This window comes from Mustela nivalis (genome assembly GCF_964662115.1).
Source record: "Mustela nivalis genome assembly, chromosome: 15".
NCBI lineage: Eukaryota > Metazoa > Chordata > Mammalia > Carnivora > Mustelidae > Mustela > Mustela nivalis.
Genome location: NC_139034.1, coordinates 15,454,282 through 15,474,153, shown reverse-complemented (window position 1 = coordinate 15,474,153; position 19,872 = coordinate 15,454,282). Strand labels below are relative to the sequence as shown.

The 19,872-nt window shown below is 36.1% G+C and overlaps 1 protein-coding gene across 6 annotated transcripts in view; it reads left to right on the top strand.

Annotated features, from left to right (window-relative positions):
- Positions 1–19,872, top strand: part of KATNAL1 (katanin catalytic subunit A1 like 1) — a 119,505-nt gene that overhangs the window by 38,696 nt on the left and 60,937 nt on the right. For all 6 annotated transcript variants that reach the window (XM_082700977.1, XM_082700972.1, XM_082700973.1 and 3 more), the window contains exon 2: positions 17,520–17,695. In XM_082700977.1, the coding sequence (XP_082557103.1) occupies positions 17,534–17,695 (162 nt within the window). In that variant the 5' untranslated portion in view covers positions 17,520–17,533. The remainder of the gene's footprint in view (positions 1–17,519; positions 17,696–19,872) is intronic.

The following is a 19,872-nucleotide window of genomic DNA, read 5'->3' as shown; positions in this document are numbered from 1 at the left end:
TGTGTGTAAATTGAAATTACAGGAGAGAGGGGATCAGCTCACATTGGAGAAATGTGTGGAAATGAAAAAGGGAAAGTTTTAATATGGAACTCTTAGGAAGGAACAGCATTTTGGGTGTGTGTGCATGTGTGCCCACGCGTGTGTGTTGGGGCAGGAGAATGGGACCATGTTTGAAAGGAAGTGAGAAAAGCGCCTACAAATGAGACTGAGGGGTTGGGAGGCAGAGAAGAAGAATCAGAGTGAGCATGCATTAACAAATGACAAAGGAGAGGAAAAAAAGAAGCAGGAATGGAGTATCTTGTGTCTCGGAGAGGGCAAGTAAGGTAAAGATTGAAACATGTCCAGTGGATTTGGTGGCTGTAAAGTATTTCTAAACTAATTTGCAAAAATGAAGAGAAATGCAAGCAGAGGCTACGTGAAAAACAAGTTTAAAAAGTTTAAAAATTTTCCTTGATAATATATATACAAAAGAAAATAAAATAATGAGCTCCCCATGTAGTTGTCAGTTTCCTTGAAGAATGAGCACATAACCAATTTTGTTTCATCTGTTACTCCTTCCCGCAAATGGATTATCTTAAAGCTAAACTCAGATATTATATCTTTTTATCTATAATTTCAGTATGTATCTTGAAAATTAAGGGTTCTTGGGGTGCCTGGCTGGCTCAGTCAGTAGAGTGAGCAACTCTGCATCTTGGGGTTGTGAGTTCGAGCCCCATGATTGGGTTTAGAGATTACTTAAATAAATTTTTAAAAAAGAATTAAAACCCTATGATATTATGCTATTACTTAACAGTACTTCCTTACTCTGAAACTTCCAGGCATACTTCTCTTTTTAAAGAAGTTTGACTCTGAAGAAAAGAAACAGATGAGGCAGTAACTAAAAAGGGTTTGTAGGTTTTCTGTTTCTGTTTTTGTTTTTTTAAAGACTGATAAACTATTAGGGAAAGAGGCAATAAAGAGGCAATGTTTGCAGATGTAGAAAATAAAGAGAGGAGATAGCTGATAAAGGACTCTGAACATTTAGGGAAGGATGGGATGAGGAGGGTGGAAGAATTAGTCTAGAATTAGTTATATTGTGTAAGTATCAACTAAGTGCCCACTGTGATCCTAGGCAGTGTGCTGATGTAGACAGGAGGAGAAAGGCACTGAAAAGGAGAGAAGTGAGAATATAGATAATTTATAAGTTAGAGAGTTCAAACTTATGATCTCTGAAAGGTTGATAGGAATCAAGGTCAGTTGATGAGAGGAGATTGGGTTTAAGAAAGGAGAATGGTGGAGATTTGGAATAGCCACTGTAGAAAGCTAGGATGGGTTAAGAATGGTTTTGTCAAGCAGAGATTAGAACTCAGTAATTTTCAATGACCGCAAAACACAAGGTTGTGTGATTCCCGCCACCCCCTGAAACTTCGATTTACTATGGGAGAGCTTAAAATACTAAGGAAACCTATAGCTTAATGTGTTACTAAAGAGAAGAGAATCCAGGCCAAGAACTTATGATTGAGTATTCTTAAACAACTTTATATTTATTCATTTAACTGATAATTATTATCTATTTTGTATAAATATCACAGTAAAATTAGAAAGCTCCTATGGATCCTTTGGATTAGTACTTTGTACTTTATTTTCTCAACATGCACAGTGGTATTCTTTTATAGAGAACATTGCTCCAAGGAACGTTTACTGACTATGGTAGAGTGGAAGGGGTCAGATACATCTGTTGTCAATTCTGGAACTACAGTTTATTTTCTATATAATCACAGGCAAGTTTCCCAACCTGTCTCCTTACTAAAAAAAAAAAAAAAAAAAAAAAAGATAGTAATAATTACTATTTATAAGATTTTTGGGAGGGATAGGCAGTTTAACAGAGGTAAACCGTAAGTGCCCAGTGACTGAATACCTTTCTCTTCCCTCCCTCCCCCATAGCAACAATGTGCCAGGGTTGTCATTTCTGTTTGACGAGAGACCTTGTTCTGTGACTACCTGATCATATTAAGCAGGTAGTTCAAGGCAGTAGGTATATTACAAAATAATGATTTGTTCTATAAAAGGATTCATCAATTACTCTTTTTATTTTTTTTTAAAGATTTTATTTATTTATTTGACAGAGAGAGATCACAAGTAGGCAGAGAGGCAGGCAGAGAGAGAGAGGGGAGGAAGCAGGTTCCCTGCTGAGCAGAGAGCCCAATGCGAGACTCGATCCCAGGACCCTGAGATCATGACCTGAGCCGAAGGCAGCGGCTTAACCCACTGAGCTACCCAGGCGCCCCATCAATTACTCTTTTAAGTGAGGTTTCCTTAAATGCCGTAAAATGTTTTTTTTTTTTTTTTTTTTTTTTTTTTTTTGTAGACCATTAATAATATTAACATCTTTGCCTTGGTTTCGTCTTCAGAGAAATTTGGAATTCTGCTGCATGATATGAGATTCCAGTAGCCTAAATTTCTTTGACTATACCTCCTTTCTGGACTGATTTATATTATGATGTCACTGATTTTGAACCTCAGTTTATAAAATGGAAATATGTATATTTTAATGTACTCAGCATTATTTCAAACACTTTTTTCTCCTAGATAACTTTTCTCATATATGGTAGGCCTAGTGAAATACTGCCTTAGTACTTAGAGTACTTAGTAACTTAGGTATATACAGGCATTAGCTAGAAAAATTTAAGGCATAGATTGTGAGAGGAGTGGAAAAAAAAAAAAAAACCCAAAAGGAGTGTTTTCCAAGGCGAGCTGTTTAATGTCCACTAGATGTCTTTGTTTCTTTTGCTATGGATGGTTTGATTATGGCCCTATTTGAAGGTACAGAGATGGAATAAATGACCTTTTAAGTCCCTTTCCAACTTTGTAATTTAATTACTAGTTGTCCATTAATAATTATTGACTAAAAGCTCCTGTTAAGCAGCCTGTTAAAAACTGACTTTTATTTTTTAAGTTTTTATTTAAATTCCAGTTAGTTAGGGGCACCTGGGTGGCTGAGTCTGTTAGGTGTCTGCAGTTGGCTCAGGTCATGATCCTGGAATCTTGGAATTGAGCCCCCTCATCAGGCTCCCTGCTCAGCAGGAATCTGCTTCCTTTGCCACTCACCCCGCTCCTGCTCTTTCTCTCTTTCAAATAAATAAATAAAAATCTTAAAAAAAATAAATTCCAATAGTTAACATATAATGTGTTCTGAGTTTCAGGTGTACAGTAGTGATTCAACACTTCCACACAATAACCGGTGCTTCACACAAGTGCATTTCATAATCTCCTTCACCTGTTTCCCCCATCCTCCCATCTGGTGTCCATCAGTTTGTTCTCTGTAGGAAGAGTCTGTTTCTTCCTTTGCCTCCCCCTCAGCTTTTTTCCCCTTTGCTTGTTTTTTGTCTCTTGAATTCCATCTATGAGTGAAGTCATGGTATTTGTCTTTGACTTATTTCGCTCAGCATACTCATGTCGTTTCAAATGGCAAGATTTCATTATTTTTTACAAGTGAGCTTTAGTTTGAAATTATTATTCTTTCTAATTTTTTGGGTATGAAGATATTTTTTATAAATGCTTCTGTAACTTATAATCATGTCTGTATAATTTCAGCTTCATTTCATTTATTTCAGTAGCATGTTCTTTCATTCTCTTTGATTTCTCTGTACGCGTGAGTGTCTTAAAACTTAAGTATCTTTTCCTTTCTGATGATTTTCCCCTCTTCCATTTTTCTTGGTGAATATGGGCCTTCCATATACATGGGTGTTTGCTAAATGGGGTAGGTGTTTGCTAAATAGTATAGAATGGATGATGAATGTATGAGTGAATAGATATGATAATATTAATTGATTAAAGACTACTTGGTAAAGTAATGTGATGCAGACAGGGTTTTGAAAGGTTTCATGTAATATCTTTCAAATACCTTGAAGTTAAGACAGTAGTATGTAATTATATAGGCAATTGGAATAAAATCTAGTATTTCATCTCTACTAGCTAGCCTTTTATTTATTTTTGGGTTAGCTATATAACTTTGAAGGAGTTAATGTATTTTGAAGGAATTTGAGCGGTAGAGTATAATGACCCAACAGTGCAGGCTCTGAGTTTAGACACATCCAGGTGTAAATCCAGGCTGGGTGTTTAAATTCTTTAAAGCTTCAGCCTCCTCTTCTATTAAATGGGGGTAACCATTTTTATTTACTAGTGTGATGAGGATTAAAGGAGATAATGACTAGACAGCCATTTTTATCATATTTCCTCACGTGGAATAAACATTCAGTGAATGTTATTTCTATGTTAAAAGGGTACATAAGTACTTAAGATAAAATATATTGTTTAAGCTGCCATCTTGACACAGAATGGCAGGTATAGACATTGTCAGCTGCCTCAGTGTTGTAAAGAATTGAGTACCTGGGCAGAAATTACTGTTGTGGCTACTTCTTTAGAAACTTAAACTCTTAGAATGATCGCTTTAGATTCTTTTATTTTGTATGGACGGTCATTTGTCTGTTCCCTAAGCATTTCAGAAGTGAGCTTAGGTAAGGAAACACATGAAAAGACTTGGTTGCTACAGGCACTTTCCTGTTGTCTCTGAGTTTGTGATGAAGTCCTATTCTCCATTATTCATGGCCAGCTACAGTCCTTGAGCATATAACCCTTTATGAAGAAATGGGAGGTATTGTGGCTTTCAAAATAAACTGTTTTGGTGACTAGTATTCACATAGTGGGTTAATTTATTGCTATTAAAACATAGTTCAAAATGCGGTAATTTGAGCAGTTGTGGTTATGTGTTTTTTTAATTACTTGGATTTATAGCAGTCATTGTATGAAATAGACTGGACTTTGGCGATTTCAATAAACTTTTTTTTAAGTATGTAGAGGCTGAACATTGGTAGAATTCAACATGATACAAAATGCTTAAAATCAAGTCTGATTTGTTGTTTTGCTACCACAGTTCCAACTTGTATTATTTTGTTCACATCGCTGTAGTTGAGGCTGCTTCAGTGTTTTTGAAATAAATATTTAAGGAATTTGCAACTCCTAGAAGGAAAAGGAATATTCTGAGAGAATTATGGAAGTGTGAAAATGAAAATAGCTTAAAGCAATATTTTTTAAAGCTTCACATACATTATAACTGAATTAGATATCACTCGCTCATTCTAAAAAATTAGTTTGAAAAACGTTTTCTTTCTCATTTTAAAACCACAACTGTGGAGACAAAAGAATTATTTGTGACATCTTAAGCAGTTTAGGCTTCTCAGTATACGCTAGTTTTTGTTTTCCCGAACATGTGCCTTAGTCTTGGTATAAGGTAAAAATCCAAGTTTGTTGGGAGAGAAAGCTCTGTGTGAGTGTGTGTGTGTGTGTGTATTGTGGGAGAATGGTAGTTCAAAAGAGAAGAAAGTGTGGCTGTAGATGTAATGTAGCTGAAGAGAGATTGGAACCAGGATTTTATTTGATTCGTTAGGGTTAATTATGAGTCTTAAAGAGATAAGTCATAATTATGTAGGACCAAATGAAACAATATTCTTTCTTCTTGGTCTGAGCATGAACTTGAACAGAGCTCTTCTCATTCTGAGCATGGAGCTCTGAGCAAAGAACTCTCCTTGAAGATACTAGTTGGATTGTTCTGTATAGGGCAATATTACTGGATCAGTTCAGCAGTAAATACTGTAAGAAGGTGCTGAATCCATTTTTGAATACGTGTTAATCTCAGAATAAGAGAAGTATTGTCAAGCATGACATTGCTTAAAACAGTTCATGCCTTTTTTTTTAGATGTAACCTGACATTTTAAGTCCTAGAAACTTCTCGGGGCACCTGAGTGGCTCTGTTGAGCATCGGCCTTCGGCTCAGGTCATGATCCCGGGGTCCTGGGATCAGCCATGGCTCAGGCTCTGCCATCTCCCCCTCTCCCCTGTTTGTGTTCTCTCTCTCTGTCAAATAAATAAAATTTTTGGGAAAAAAAAGTCCTAGAAACTTCTAATTTATAGTAAAGGAGATTTTTTAGAAACCCTCTATATTTCAAGATTATGGTTAAGAGTAACTAAAATTATGGTACAGCTTCTAGGAGTTTATTTCTTATTATTTTTTAATATTTATTTGAGAAAGAGCATGCTCGAGAGAGAGTGTGAATGGGGTGGGGGGAGGGGGAGAAGCAGGCACCTTGCTGAGCAATCACAACCTGAGCCCTGAGCGGAAGGCAGCCACTTAACCTACTGAGCCACCCAGGCGCTTGTAGGCGTTTATAATGAAAACTGGGTCAGTTGATTTCTTGTTATTTTTGAGGAAAATTAGCTGCTCTAAACCTCTATATTAATGTTGAGTGTGGAATAAAGATAATAGCTTACATTGATTCACTGTTCTTTATGCTAAGATCACTTTTTTTTTTTAAAAGATTATTTATTTATTTATTTGACAGAGAGATCACAAGTAGATGGAGAGGCAGGCAGAGAGAGAGAGGGAAGCAGGCTCCCTGCCGAGCAGAGAGCCCGACATGGGACTCGATCCCAGGACCCTGAGATCATGACCTGAGCCGAAGGTAGCGGCCCAACCCACTGAGCCACCCAGGCGCCCCTAACATCACATTTAGTTTTTAACTTTATGATGATAAATATTGTTTTCCCTATTGTATAGATAAAGAACTAAGGCCTAGAGAAATTACACGTTTGCCTGAGGCCACAACTAAAACTTTGTGGTGCCTACATTTATAATCCGTTTTTTCTGCTTGAAATTTTTATATTGCCTTCATACTTGCATAGTTTAGTTTGGTATACTATTCAGTGTTGCAGTTTCCCCACCCCCACCCGCCTTTAGCACTTGGAAGGTATAATTTCACTGACTCTAGGTTTCCACTGAAACCTAACTTTTGAAAAGTTAGCTGTCTTCTTTTTTTTTTTTTTTTAAAGGTATTGTAGTATTTGTTTCTATTGCTTTTAACATTCTTTAGATTTACTACCTTGTCTCTAGGTGTGGACTTATCTTTATTTATTTAAATAGTTATTATTGTCCCTAGATTTTGGAAATTTCTTAGTCATTATCGCCTGGGTATTTTCTCTTTTTTTCCTTCTGGAATTCATACTAGACATATCATGGACCATCTCTTTCTATTCTGCATTTCTTACCTTTGCTTACTTAACTTTGTCTCTAAAAGCTGCATTCTGGACAATTTCTTTAGCTCTGTCTTCTGGTTCCTTGATTCTTTTTTTCATCTGTGTCAAATCTGCTATTTGCTTATTAGTTCATTGAGCCTTTAATTTCAATGACTTTTTTTTTTAATGCTACAAGTTTTGAATCTTTTTTGTATCTGCCTATTAATTTTTTAATGTGTTTTCTATGCTTTTAAATATACTTATTTTATAGTAAATAATAGGTTATGTGCTTTAGATAACATTATACATTATACCATTTGACTCTGTCTTATGGTAGATTGTATCTTTTTTTGTATCTTGAAGTTTTAGATCTAACCTCAAATTCTGTGAGGTTTGGGAAAAGAATATATGCTGTACTTTTTTTTTCCTTGAAAAGTGCCTATGGAGAAATGATGAACAAATAAACAAATTTTAACATTTCCATATAATGAGGTACTGCTCAGCTGCAAAAACATGCAACAACATGGTTGAATCTCAGAAGCATTTTCTTAATGAAAGAAGCCAAACACCAGAATACACACTGAGTGATCTATTCATGTCACATTCTAGAATAGACAAAACTATGGTATGTGAACAGAAGAATACATCATGGGGGTAGAGACTGACTGCAGAGTGGCAGGAAGGAGTTTTCTGGGGTGATGGTAATGTTTTACATGTCACAGTGGTGGTGGATATGCAACTATACATTTTTCAAAAGAAATCAAATCCTACAACTTAATAAAAGTTATAGCTCAATAAAACTGATTTTTAAAACTCAGGTAAGGGGTACCTGGGTGACATAGTCAGTTAAGCATCTGACACTTGGTTTCAGCCCAGGTTGTGATATCAGGATTGTGGGATCTTGTCCTCTTTGGGGTTCTGCACTCAGCCTGGAATCTGTTTGAAATTCTCTCTCCCTCTTCCTCTGCCCCCCCTCACTTGTGCATGTGTTCTCTATCTCTCAGATAAATCAATAAATCTTAAAAAAAATTTAAAAAGCAGGCAAAACTCATCAAGGATCCTTTTGGAATGCTGTAAATGATCTGTGTTGTGATGTGGGTGTTACCTGGATGCCCTAGTGTTAAAATTCATTGAGCTGTACATTTAAGACTTTTGTACTACTATATAAGTTATATACTTCAATAAGAAAATGCAAAAGGAAAAAATACTCTAGAGAAAAATCAGAATATAAATTGGAGAAAATCTTGAAGGAAGTAGAGCCAGAGGACAAAGAGATGGAAAATAAGAGAGAAAGGGTAAGAAAATGGGAGGACCAACCTAGGGTCCAACATCTGAATGAAAGGTGTTCCAGAAAAAAACAGAAAAAATGGAAAGAAATCATCAATGGGATAATTCAGACATTTTCCTAAAATTAAAGACATTAATTTCTAGATTGAAAGAGTCCCAAATAGACCATTTCAAATACATCATCAACAATTTTTGAAAGCCTGTGTGAAAGAGAAGATCCCACAGACTTTCAGAAAGGGGAACAAAACAGGTGATACATAAAGGGTCAGGAATTTCAATGGTGCCAGTCTTCTGAACTTAATTGAAACCTAGAAGGTAGTAGAGCAGTATCTTCAAAATTGTGAAGGAAAATTATTTGCAAACTAGCATTCAGTAGCTAAACTACCAATAAACTATGAAGGTAAAATAAAGGTAGAATAAAGTCTCAAAAACTCTACCTCTCATATATGGAAAATGTGTTTCATAAAAGTAAGGGAGCAACCAAGAAAGAGAAAGACATAGACCAAAATAATTAAATAAAAATCAATCAATCAATCAATTAATCAATCAACATAGAAGAGGCAAAGGGACTCCTCAGGGTGAAACTGATACCAAGTTAACAGTTTTGAAAAGTAGGTAGAGTGTCTTCTTTCAGAGCAAAGGTTAGGCTTGCTTATAGTCTTGGAAGAAACCGATAGTATCTTCTTGGAACAAAGGATAGGTTCCGTATAATAGATTGGCTTCCCTAAACTGAGGATTCCTCTCCTGTAATGCAACCTACTGTATATGAGGGTATCAGCCAGTCCATTGTGCATTGCCTTATGGCAACTGGGGCTTGAGGAACTGGTGCCCCCTCCCTCCCTATGCCTTGGGTTGTCTTCTGAAACTTTTATAGTTTTAACTTATGTTTTGGTCAGTAATTCATTTTTTTTTTTTTCAAAGATTTATTTATTTGACAGGGAGAAATCACAAGTAGACAGAGAGGCAGCCAGAGAGAGAGAGAGAGAGAGAGAGAGAGAGAGAAGCAAGCTCCCTGCTGAGCAGAGAGCCCGATGCGGGACTCGATCCCAGGACCCTGAGATCATGACCTGAGCCGAAGGCAGCGGCTTAATCCACTGAGCCACCCAGGTGCCCCAGTAATTCATTTTGAGATAATTTTTGTATCTGATATTAAGAGTTGAGGTTCAGGTTCTTTTTGCATATGGATTTATGGTTGTTTCCATACCCTTTGTTTGGGAAAAAAATTGTCCTTGTTGACTTGCTGTGACAACTTTATGAGAAATTAATTGGCCATATATTATGGATTTTTTTTTTAAAGATTTTATTCATTTATTTGACAGAAATCACAAGTAGGTGGAGAGGCAGGCAGAGAGAGAGAGGAGGAAGCAGGCTCCCCGCTGAGCAGAGAGCTGGATGCAGGGCTCCATCCAAGAACCCCGGGATCATAACCCGAGCCGAAAGCAGAGGCTTTAACCCATTGAGCCACCCAGGCACCCCTATTATGGATCTATTTTTGAATGGTCTAATTTGTTCCATTGGTCTGTGAGTCTTTGTATGCCAAAACTACACTGTCTTGATTATTGCAACTTTATAGTAAGTCTTGGGAATCAGATACTGTAAGTTGTCTTACTTCGGTAAACTGTTTTGGCTATTCAGTGCCCTTTGTATTTCCATATAAATTGTGAAATCAGCTTGTCAGTTTTTACAAGAAAGGCTGCTGGAATTTTATTTGGGATTGTATTGACTCTATAGATCACTTTCAAGAGATTTGACATCTTACCCTGTTGAATGTATCAGTTTATAAGCATGCTTATGCCTGTATATCCACTAATTTAGGTCATCTTTAACTTCCCTTAGAAATTTTTGGTTGTTTTCAATATTCAGATCTTGCATGTATTTTGTTTAAACTTATCCCTGAGTATTTAATGATTTTTAATGTTTTCATTTTTGCTTTCAGTTATTTATTATTAATAAGTATAAATGCAGTTGATTTTTTGCAGTTGATTTTTAAAATATTGACTTTGTGTCCTACAACATAATAGCTTTTGAGTTACAAAATAAATTTTGAGTTATAAAACTCACTTATTAGTTCTAGTAACTTGTAGATTTTCTAGGATTTTCTCCATTAGTAATCATATTGTATATGAATAAAAGCAATTTCTTTTCCCATCCCTAGGCCTTTTATTTTTTTTTTCTTACTTGATTGCGGTAGTTAGAACTTCTAGTTTTAATGTTGAATAGAAGGGATAAGAGCAAATATATGAGCCTTGTTCTTTCTTTTTTTTTTTTTTCAGTTCCAAACACTAGTTTATTACACACCAAGTAATGACTCTGAATATGAAAATGAGGGCATTGAAGGAATCCACGGTGACAATATCTCCTTTACGGGCAAAAGTGGCTTCAAAGGGAGTCTCTGGAAAATGTCCAGCGACAAGCCTTGTTCTTTCTTGATATTGGGGAAGAGCATTCACTCTTTCACAGTAAATATGATTTTAGCTGTGGGTATTTCACTGATACTCTTTACTGGGTTGAGGAAATTCTCTTCTTATTTTGCTGAGTTCTTATGAATGGTGTTGATTTTGTCAAAGCTTTTTATGTATTTTTGAGAATCATATATTTCATTTCTAGTCTTCTAAAATTCTATTGACTTTTTAAAATGTAAACCACTTTGGAAAAAAAAACACCTTGAATTTTTGATATAAACACCTCTTTGGTCATAATGCATTACTTTTTTTTATATATTACTGCATTTGACTACCTAACATTTAAAGATTTTTCTATCTATCTTCCTGAGTGGTACTTGTGTGTAAATTTCTTTTATATAATGTCTGGTTTTGGTAGCTGGATAATATTGGCCTTAAAATACAACTTGGTTGTTTTTCTTCCTCTTCTTTTTTTTCTGAGAGTTTGTGTAGAAGTGGTTTTATTTTTTCCTTAAATGCTTTGGGAGAATTCATTAGTGATACCATTTGAATCTGGAGAGTTTACTTGTTTTGATGGGAAGATTTTAAATTATAAGTTGTGGGGTGCCTGGGTGGCTCAGTGGGTTAAGCCTCTGCCTTGGGCTCAGGTTATGATCTCAGGGTCCTGGGGTTGGGCTCTCTGCTCAGCGGGGAGCCTGCTTCCTCCTCTTTCTCTCTCTGCTTGCCTCTCTGCCTACTTGTGATCTCTCTCTGTCAAATAAATAGATAAAATCTTTTAAAAAAATTATAAGTTGCTTATCATTGATTGATATAGGACTATTCAGATTAATGACTCCATTTCTTCTTGAGTAAGCTTTGGTATTTTGTGACCTTTATAGAATTTGCACATTTTATTAAGTCCTCTTTTGCCTTTTAATATCTCTAAAGTTTGTAATGCTAACCCCTCCTTCATTTCTGATTTTGTTAATTTGTGTTTTCTCTTTCCCTTTCCTGGTCAATATTACTAGAGGTATATTCATTTTAATGACATTTCTAAAGAACCAGCTTGGCTAGTTTGAAATTTTCTATTCTTCTGATTTCTGTTTTTAAATTTATTATGTTCTACTTCTTTTGGGTTTAGTTTGCTTGCATTTTCCCAGATTTTTTTTTTTTTTAAATTTTTAAAAGGAACTTTATTTATTTGAGAGAGACAGCACGAGCAAGAGGGGAGTGGAAAGGCAGAATGGGAGGGAGAACCAGGCTTCCTGCTGAGTGGAGAGCCTTATGTGGGCCAGTTCCAGGACCTGGAGATCCTGTGCTGAGTGGAAGGCACAGGCTCAACCATCTGAGCCACGTGGGCACCCCTTCCCAGATTCTTAAGATAGAAGCTGAAAGCAGGAGTCAGCAAATAAGAATCTGGGGACCAAATCTAGCCAGCCACTTTTTTGACTGGCCTATGAACTGAGAATGGTTTTTACATTCTTTTAGTGGTTAAAGTCAAAAGAATACTATTTTGTGACATGTAGAACTTAAGTGAAATTCAGTTATCAGTGTCCATTAATAAAGGTTTATTGGAACACAGCCACACATATTACTTATGGCAACTTTTGTGAGTTTGAGTAGTTGGGACAGAGATTTTGCAACATTCTTAATGTTTTTGTACTGCTGCTTGGTGCACTATAATCTCTTTTAAGTAATTTGCATATCACTATTCGGTGACCATTTACTTTATTATCAGGACTTTACCTATCACGTTGAAACAAGAAAAGATGAGAGAAAAATGGACTTGGTATATTATATTTCTAGAGTACCTTAGAGTATGGATTGTCAAATTAGGTGACAGAGTATTGATTATTATGCAGTGATACCATAGCTGTGCTAAAAGATACACAGTACACACTGATATTACCAGACTAATCACTCATCAAAGTATTCCCTTCTCACAGGAAAATAATGTTTGGAAAAATTAGAAAATTTAAAAAGGAATCTTACCATAGCAGAATTTCTTCTCAAAATTATTAACAATGAAAATCAGGCTGCACTGAGGTTAAGTTTCTGAGTGTCTCATTTGTTAACCAAGTAAGGAAGTTGTTTACTGATGGTGCCTTAACTAAATCCTGTTTGATTGTAGTGGCCAAAGAAATGTGTCTGGAGAAAATAAACTTGTTTAAAGCTATTAGCCTTTTGGCGAGAACAGTTGCTGGAAGAGTTGAGAACATTGATAATCAATTAAAAAACAAAGCAGAGGATTTTGAGTGGTTTTCCTTGGCTTTTCTGGATTGACAGAGGTTACCAGTACAGCTCAAGTGTTATTCAAGAAGTCAATTCTAAGTTTGAAGTTTTTGAAGAACTAGTTTTAAAAACAGTGTCCATGGAATAATTACAAACAAAAATACTTACAGAAAGTTCAGAAACACTAATTGTGTATGACCTGAGGTGGAATCTGCCAGGGTTGCCAACTGATGGTGGCAAAAATACATGTAGAGCAGAAAAAGGCTTAGGTGAATGAATTTACAAAACTGTAAAGTGGTTAAAAATCTGTTTTTTTTTTAATTTTATTTATCAGCAGGTATTTTGCAGATAATATTTGAATATATTATGCAATATAGAACTTGTCATGCCTCAAGATTCAAGAGTGTTGCTCTTGTGGACTTAATCTTTGTCAGCTCCATGAATTTTTATCAGAAATAGAAGCTGAGTAGCCTGACTTGCTCTTCTACACTGCAGTTCAGTGGCTTAGTAGTGGTAAAGTTTTAATTTAGTCTTTTGAGCTTAGGGCTGAATTGAGGTTTTTCTGAATGAGAGGAGCTGCTCTCAACCACTGTTACTGAACATTGAATGGCTTTGGAAATCAGTTTTTGCTGCAGACTCGATCATGTTTCTTAATGTACTCAACCTAAAATTGCCAGCAAAACAGTGGTGATGTGGAAAACTAAAAGTTGTTTCGATGCCAACTAGTGTTGTTTAAATCACAAGTAATGTTAAGCTGTTTTGTGTAGCTCTCTCCATGCCATCAGAAGTGAAGGTAAAGAAGTGGTGTCACTCAGATTTTCTGGAGATCTTTTCTGAGCCCCATTCAGCAGCCTCTGAGAGACTTTGATGCAAATGCAAAGGAAATTACCATTTTACAAAATCCATTTAATTTGTACCTTAACCTTTAATTGGAAGTGATTAATCTGCAATGTAAGGACATGCTGAAAGACAAATATTAAGAATAAAGTCCGTAGATATCTTCCAAACAATGAACATTGAAATCATATGTATGCAGTGGCACCTTTCTAGGTAAAAAGACATTTTCAAACATGAAATACATAAAATCTTATTGAAAAGCAGCACTACCATATGAATGTTTGCAATTGATTAAAAAAAAAGATTTTATTTATTTGAGTAGAGCAAGAATGCAAGAGAGAGAGAGAGAGAGAGGGAGGGAGAGAGAATGAGAAAGAGAGCGCGCACAAGAGAGTGCACAAGGGTTCAGGGAGGGGCAAAAGGAGAGGGAGAAGCAGATTCTCCACTGAGCAGGGAACCCTGTGCTGGTCTGGTCTCAGTCCCAGGACCCTGGGCTCATGACCTGAGCTAAAGGCAGATGCTTAACTGACTGAGCCACCCAGGCACCCCTGCAATTGATCTCCTCGATAGGGAACACAAATTTTGAATCTCAACTAAGTGGAATATTATCCTCCTCCACAAAAGAGCTTCATTCTTAGGAGGAGATGGGTTTTAAAAAAGTTGTACTCAGCAGTTATTACTATAATGTTTTAAATTTTATCAATAAAAATTATGGAAAATTTTCTCATTATTTAATTATTTATATAATGTCCTAAACTTTACCTGTTGGCCCTTAAAGCCTAAAATAATTACTGTCTGACCCTTTGTAGAAAGAATTTGCTGGGGTGCCTTGGCCTTAGGTCATGATCCTAGGGTCCTGGGATCAAGTCCTGCGTCAGGCTCCCTGCTGAGTGGGAAACATTCTTCACCCTCTCCCTGCTCTGCCTGCTGCTCCCTCAGCTTGTGCTCTCACTCTCTGTCAAATAAAATCTTAAAAAACCCCTGCTTTATGTCAATATATTTTTATCCTGCGTAGTTGTGTACGTGCACATATTAGCAGAATTAATGTTTTGTGTCACAGTGACTTTACAAGAAAATAATACATGAAACAGCTTTGTGTCTACTGGATTTATTAATTACAGCTCATTCTCTGTAATAAGACTTTATTGCTTGGTGTTACTGTTCTGATTTGAACAGGAGGTTTTCCATGATTTCCATGTGGGTAAATCTACTGAATGCTTTAGTTTCTAACTGCAAAAGTAGTGTACCCTTCGCTGCGGTTTGATTCTCAAATAACATAGATGCTTTCTTCCAGGAACTTATGCTGGGTGAAGGGACAAATTATATGTCAAAAAACATAAAGGAAACAGTTTTATTTTTAAGAATATAGTAGAGTCCTTTGGAAATGCCTAGAACTGGATGTGCTTAATTTTGAGGAAGAGTTTTTGAACTGCTTAAGAATAGAGAAGAGGTAGAGAGAAAGAGCTAAGTAAAATATAATTCTTTTAGAAAGGCATGAAGAAATATTTTTTAAATTTAAATTCAATTAGGGTGCCTGGGTGGCTCAGTGGGTTAAGCCACTGCCTTTGGCTCAGGTCATGATCTCAGGGTCCTGGGATCGAGTCCCGCATCGGGCTCTCTGCTCAGCGGGTAGCCTGCTTCCTCCTCTCTCTCTCTCTGCCTGCCTCTCTGTCTACTTGTGATTTCTCTCTGTCAAATAAATAAATAAAATCTTTAAAAAAATTTAAATTCAATTAATTTATACATAGTGTATAGTTTTAGAGATAGAGTTCAGTAATTCCTCAGTTGTATATCACACCCAGTGCTCATTACATCATATGCTGTTCTTAATGCCCATCACCCTGTTACCTCATCCTCCTACTCCCCTTCCCCTACCAGCAACCCTCCATTTCCTTTGGTTAAGAGCCTCTTAGGTTTGTCTCCCTCTCTGATTTCCTCTTGATTTATTTTTCACTGTCTTCATCTATGCTCCTCTGTTTTGTTTCTTAAATTCCACATGTGAGTGAATTCATAGAACTGTCTTTCTCTGATTGACTTACACTGCTTAGCATAATACCCTCTAGTTCCAGCCACATCATTGCAAATGGCAAGGTTTCATTTTTTTTGATGGTTGAGTAATACTCCATTGTGTATTTATACCACATCTTCTTTATCTGTTCATCTGTCAGTGGATGTCTGGGCACTTTGCATAGTTTGGCTATTATGGACATTGCAGCTATAAACACTGGGTTGCGTGTGCCCCTTTGGATCACTATATGTCTATCTTTGGGGTATATACCTAGTAGTGCAATTGCTGGGTTGTAGGGTAGTTCTATTTTTAGCTTTTTGAGGGACCTCCATACTGTTTTCCAGAGTGGCTGTACCAGTTTGCATTCCCACCAGTAGTGTAAGAGGGTTTCCCTGTCTTTGCATCTTCGCCAACATTTGTTGTTTTCTGGTTTGTTAATTTTCACCATTCTGACAGGTGCAAAGTGGTATCTTTTTTTTTTTTTTTTTAAGATTTTATTTGACACAGAGATCACAAGAAGGCAGAGAGGCAGGCAGAGAGAGGGGGGAAGCAGGCTCCATGCTGAGTGGAGAGCTGGATGTGGGGCTTGATCCCAGGATCCTGAGATCTTGACCTGAGCCAAAGGCAGAGGCTTAACCCTCTGAGCTACCCAGGTACCCCCGCAAAGTGGTATCTTATTGTGGTTTTGATTTGTATGTCCCTGATGCTGGGTGATGTTGAGCATTTTTTCCTATGTCTTTTGTCCATTTGTATGTCTTTGGAGAAATATCTATTCATTTCTTGACTGGGTTAGGCATGGAGAAATACTTTGATTTTCTCTACTAAGTGGATTCATTGGTTTACTGTTCTATACAGTAAGAGTAGGGCAATTTGGGCTCTTCCTGGATGTTATTCTACTGTATCTCTGAACTTCCTATTCCTTGTAGTCTTGGACAGAAAGTATATTTGCGTAGGAGCCTTGGATGATTCTTGAATGGGTCGGGAAGTCAGGAAGAAAAGTCAGAATTACTGGGCTCGACAGCCTTGGTGGAAACCGGAGGTTCAGATGATAACTCTTCCTAGCATCTGTCGAAGGGAAAAGATTGATGACAGTTATTTGCACAGACAGAAAACTATAGACAAAATCATAGAATATTACAAATTGAGGAGCAAAAAGGGCTCAGGTAGTTTAATTTCTTGGTTTTTTGCTTAGATTTAAGTTGTGTGGGACAATTAAATACATATAAATTATGCATGGACAACTATAGGCTGTTCCTTTAAAATGTATTTAAGTAGGACTTCTGGTTTTGGGGGCCAAAATGTTTTAGAACTAATTTCTGCAGTTTTTTCAGTGGAAAAAATATGTGACATTCACATATTTATTACTAAATTATCAGGAAGAAATTGAATATGATCAAGTTCATCTTTATTGTTATTACAACTAACGGTAATTGTAAATGGGCAAGGAGAACTAGTGTCCAATTTATGTACCTTTAACATAAGCCAATAGTTCAGAGCTGTGTAATTTCTCTCTGTGTTATCTCCTTAGGTGTTCTTTTATGATATCCTTTGTACTTCCAAAATTAGAAACTTTGTTCAGTATTATAAAATGCATTCAGATAACCTCAAAGAAAGAGAACCATTTTGACTTTGAAAGTAGTTTCAAGCAGATATTTTAAAGAATAAGAAAAAATGTTCTGAAGTTGGTGCCGAAAACTTAGTAAGAAGACATTATGTATTCTGTGTAGGTCTCTGGAGAAAGATGAATTTGGCTGAGATTTGTGACAATGCAAAGAAAGGAAGAGAATATGCACTTCTTGGAAACTATGACTCATCAATGGTGTATTACCAGGGGGTGATACAGCAGATTCAGAGACATTGCCTGTCAGTCAGAGACCCGGCTGTCAAAGGCAAATGGCAACAGGTAAGACACATTGCAGTATTTCAGTGAGTGAGGGCAGTCCTTCAATATACTTGAGAGCCTAGAGTTGGAAAATTAGTTGGAGGTTTTGTAAATAGTTCTTATTTGTCCAAATACTGAAATATATTAATATATATATAAGTATATATATATTTAAAATGTACTCTGAATAATTTTGTCTTGCTCAGTTAATATTTTATATATTTTTCATAGCTTTCATGAGACATATCTTGAAGGTATTTAATTCTAATTGAATCTTCTTTCAGTTTTTTAAATTTTCATGATCAGTCACGTAGTTGTGTGTAATTACAAATTTTTGATCTAAGCTATTTCTGCTTGCCCTTTTCCCTTTCATTTTTACATGTAGTTTTGACCCATTTCATAAAACTTTTCCTTTAAGAGAGTTTCCTCTTCTTTTGAAAGACTTCCTACAAATACAAAGGAGTCAATAATCTAATAAAACTAATATATTTGCTGTGTCTCTTGACTGTACAACTTGATTATATACTAGTACAGTTAATAAAAACTTGAATTAGAATTTCCCCACTTATTCTTAAAACTTAAAATCCTTTTAAAATTAAAAGTACAAAGTCAAGCATTTCTTTGAAGTTTCCACTTAATGTCCTAATGCCTTTCAAGCGTTTCTTTTAATTTTTCCATGTCAGAAATTGATGTTTCACTAAGTTTTCAGGGTAAATTTGGCTTATTTTCCAACTTAAGCATTACCAAATTATTTTGAGTGAGAACAATATACTTGCTTTAACTCGAGTTGAATTTTTAATTGTGTGTTTTTTTTCTGTCCTACATACTAGCCACAGGCAAGAGTGGTTTATTAGCTTGGAAATATTTTGGAGAGTTTCTCAATTGTGTTAAATATTGACCATTTCTATTTGGATATTTCTACTATATTTATTTCCATTAGGTTCTCTAATTTCATTTCTCCAAGTATATAATTACATATATTAGCAGTTGAATTTTACCTAGATTTTTCTTTTCTCTGCTTTACAGTAAAGTGTGCTTTCTGGTTAAAAACAGAATTGTTCAAATGAATTTATAAATGTAATTTTCAATCCATTATCTGTTTGCCTTTGAAAATTAGTTTCATCTCAAAGTTTGAAAACACAAGAATTTCCACATAGTAGGTACTCAGTGAAGTTTCTTAAATATGGAAAAAATCTTGCCTGTGAACTCAAAATGAACTTTATACAACACTTGAAAGAATTTAAACAAGTCCAGAAGAATTCAGATTTTAGATGAAGGAGAATTTAAATAAAAGTTGGAAATTGGTAATGCTTAGTATTCCAGCACCTAAGGTTTTCAGATGCTTATGACAGGCATTTCATACTTAATGATATTAGGAGTAGGAAATGCTGGTGAAAATTCTGGCTGATAATTTTTTGAAAGCTATTTATAAATATAGTAAAAGGATTTAGCATAACACTTTAGATTTCTTGGAATGGTTAACTTGTTACTGACCTAGTTACTGGTTTTAAATTATATTAATGGTCATCACATTCATTAGTAGAAATAAGAGTTCCATTTTGAAAAACACACTTCGCCTGCAAACAAGTATGTAATGTGTTTTTTCAACCCAGTTCCTACCCTCCTATCTATATTATTTTAAATAGTTCTTTGTTTTTTAAATATGTTGTAATGACTCATTTTGTATAGTTTGAGTGACATTGAGAAAATGTGCATTCTTTTTTTTTTTTTTTAAAGATTTTATTTATTTATTTGACAGAGAGAGATCACAGTAGGAGAGAGGAAGGGAAGAGATCACAGAGAGAGGAAGGGAAGTAGGCCCCATGCTGAGCAGAGAGCCCGATGTGGGACTCGATCCCAGGACCCTGAGATCATGACCTGAGCCGAAGGCAGCGGCCCAACCACCTGAGCCACCCAGGCACCCCCTTTTTTTTTTTTTAAAGACTTAGTTATGAGAGGTGGAAAGAGAGAGTGTGCCGGTGTGTGCAGGTGGGAGGGGCAGAAGGAGAGGGAGAATCTCAAGCAGACTCTGCACTGACACAGCCTGACAATGGGCTCAGGCTCATGACCCTGAGATCAGAACCTATGCCAAAACCAAGAGTGGGCCACTCAACCGATGGCACAACCCTGGCACCCCAAGGAAACTAGCATTCTATAGCAATTTATTACTTGACCTTCATATAAACTTTAAACAGTTT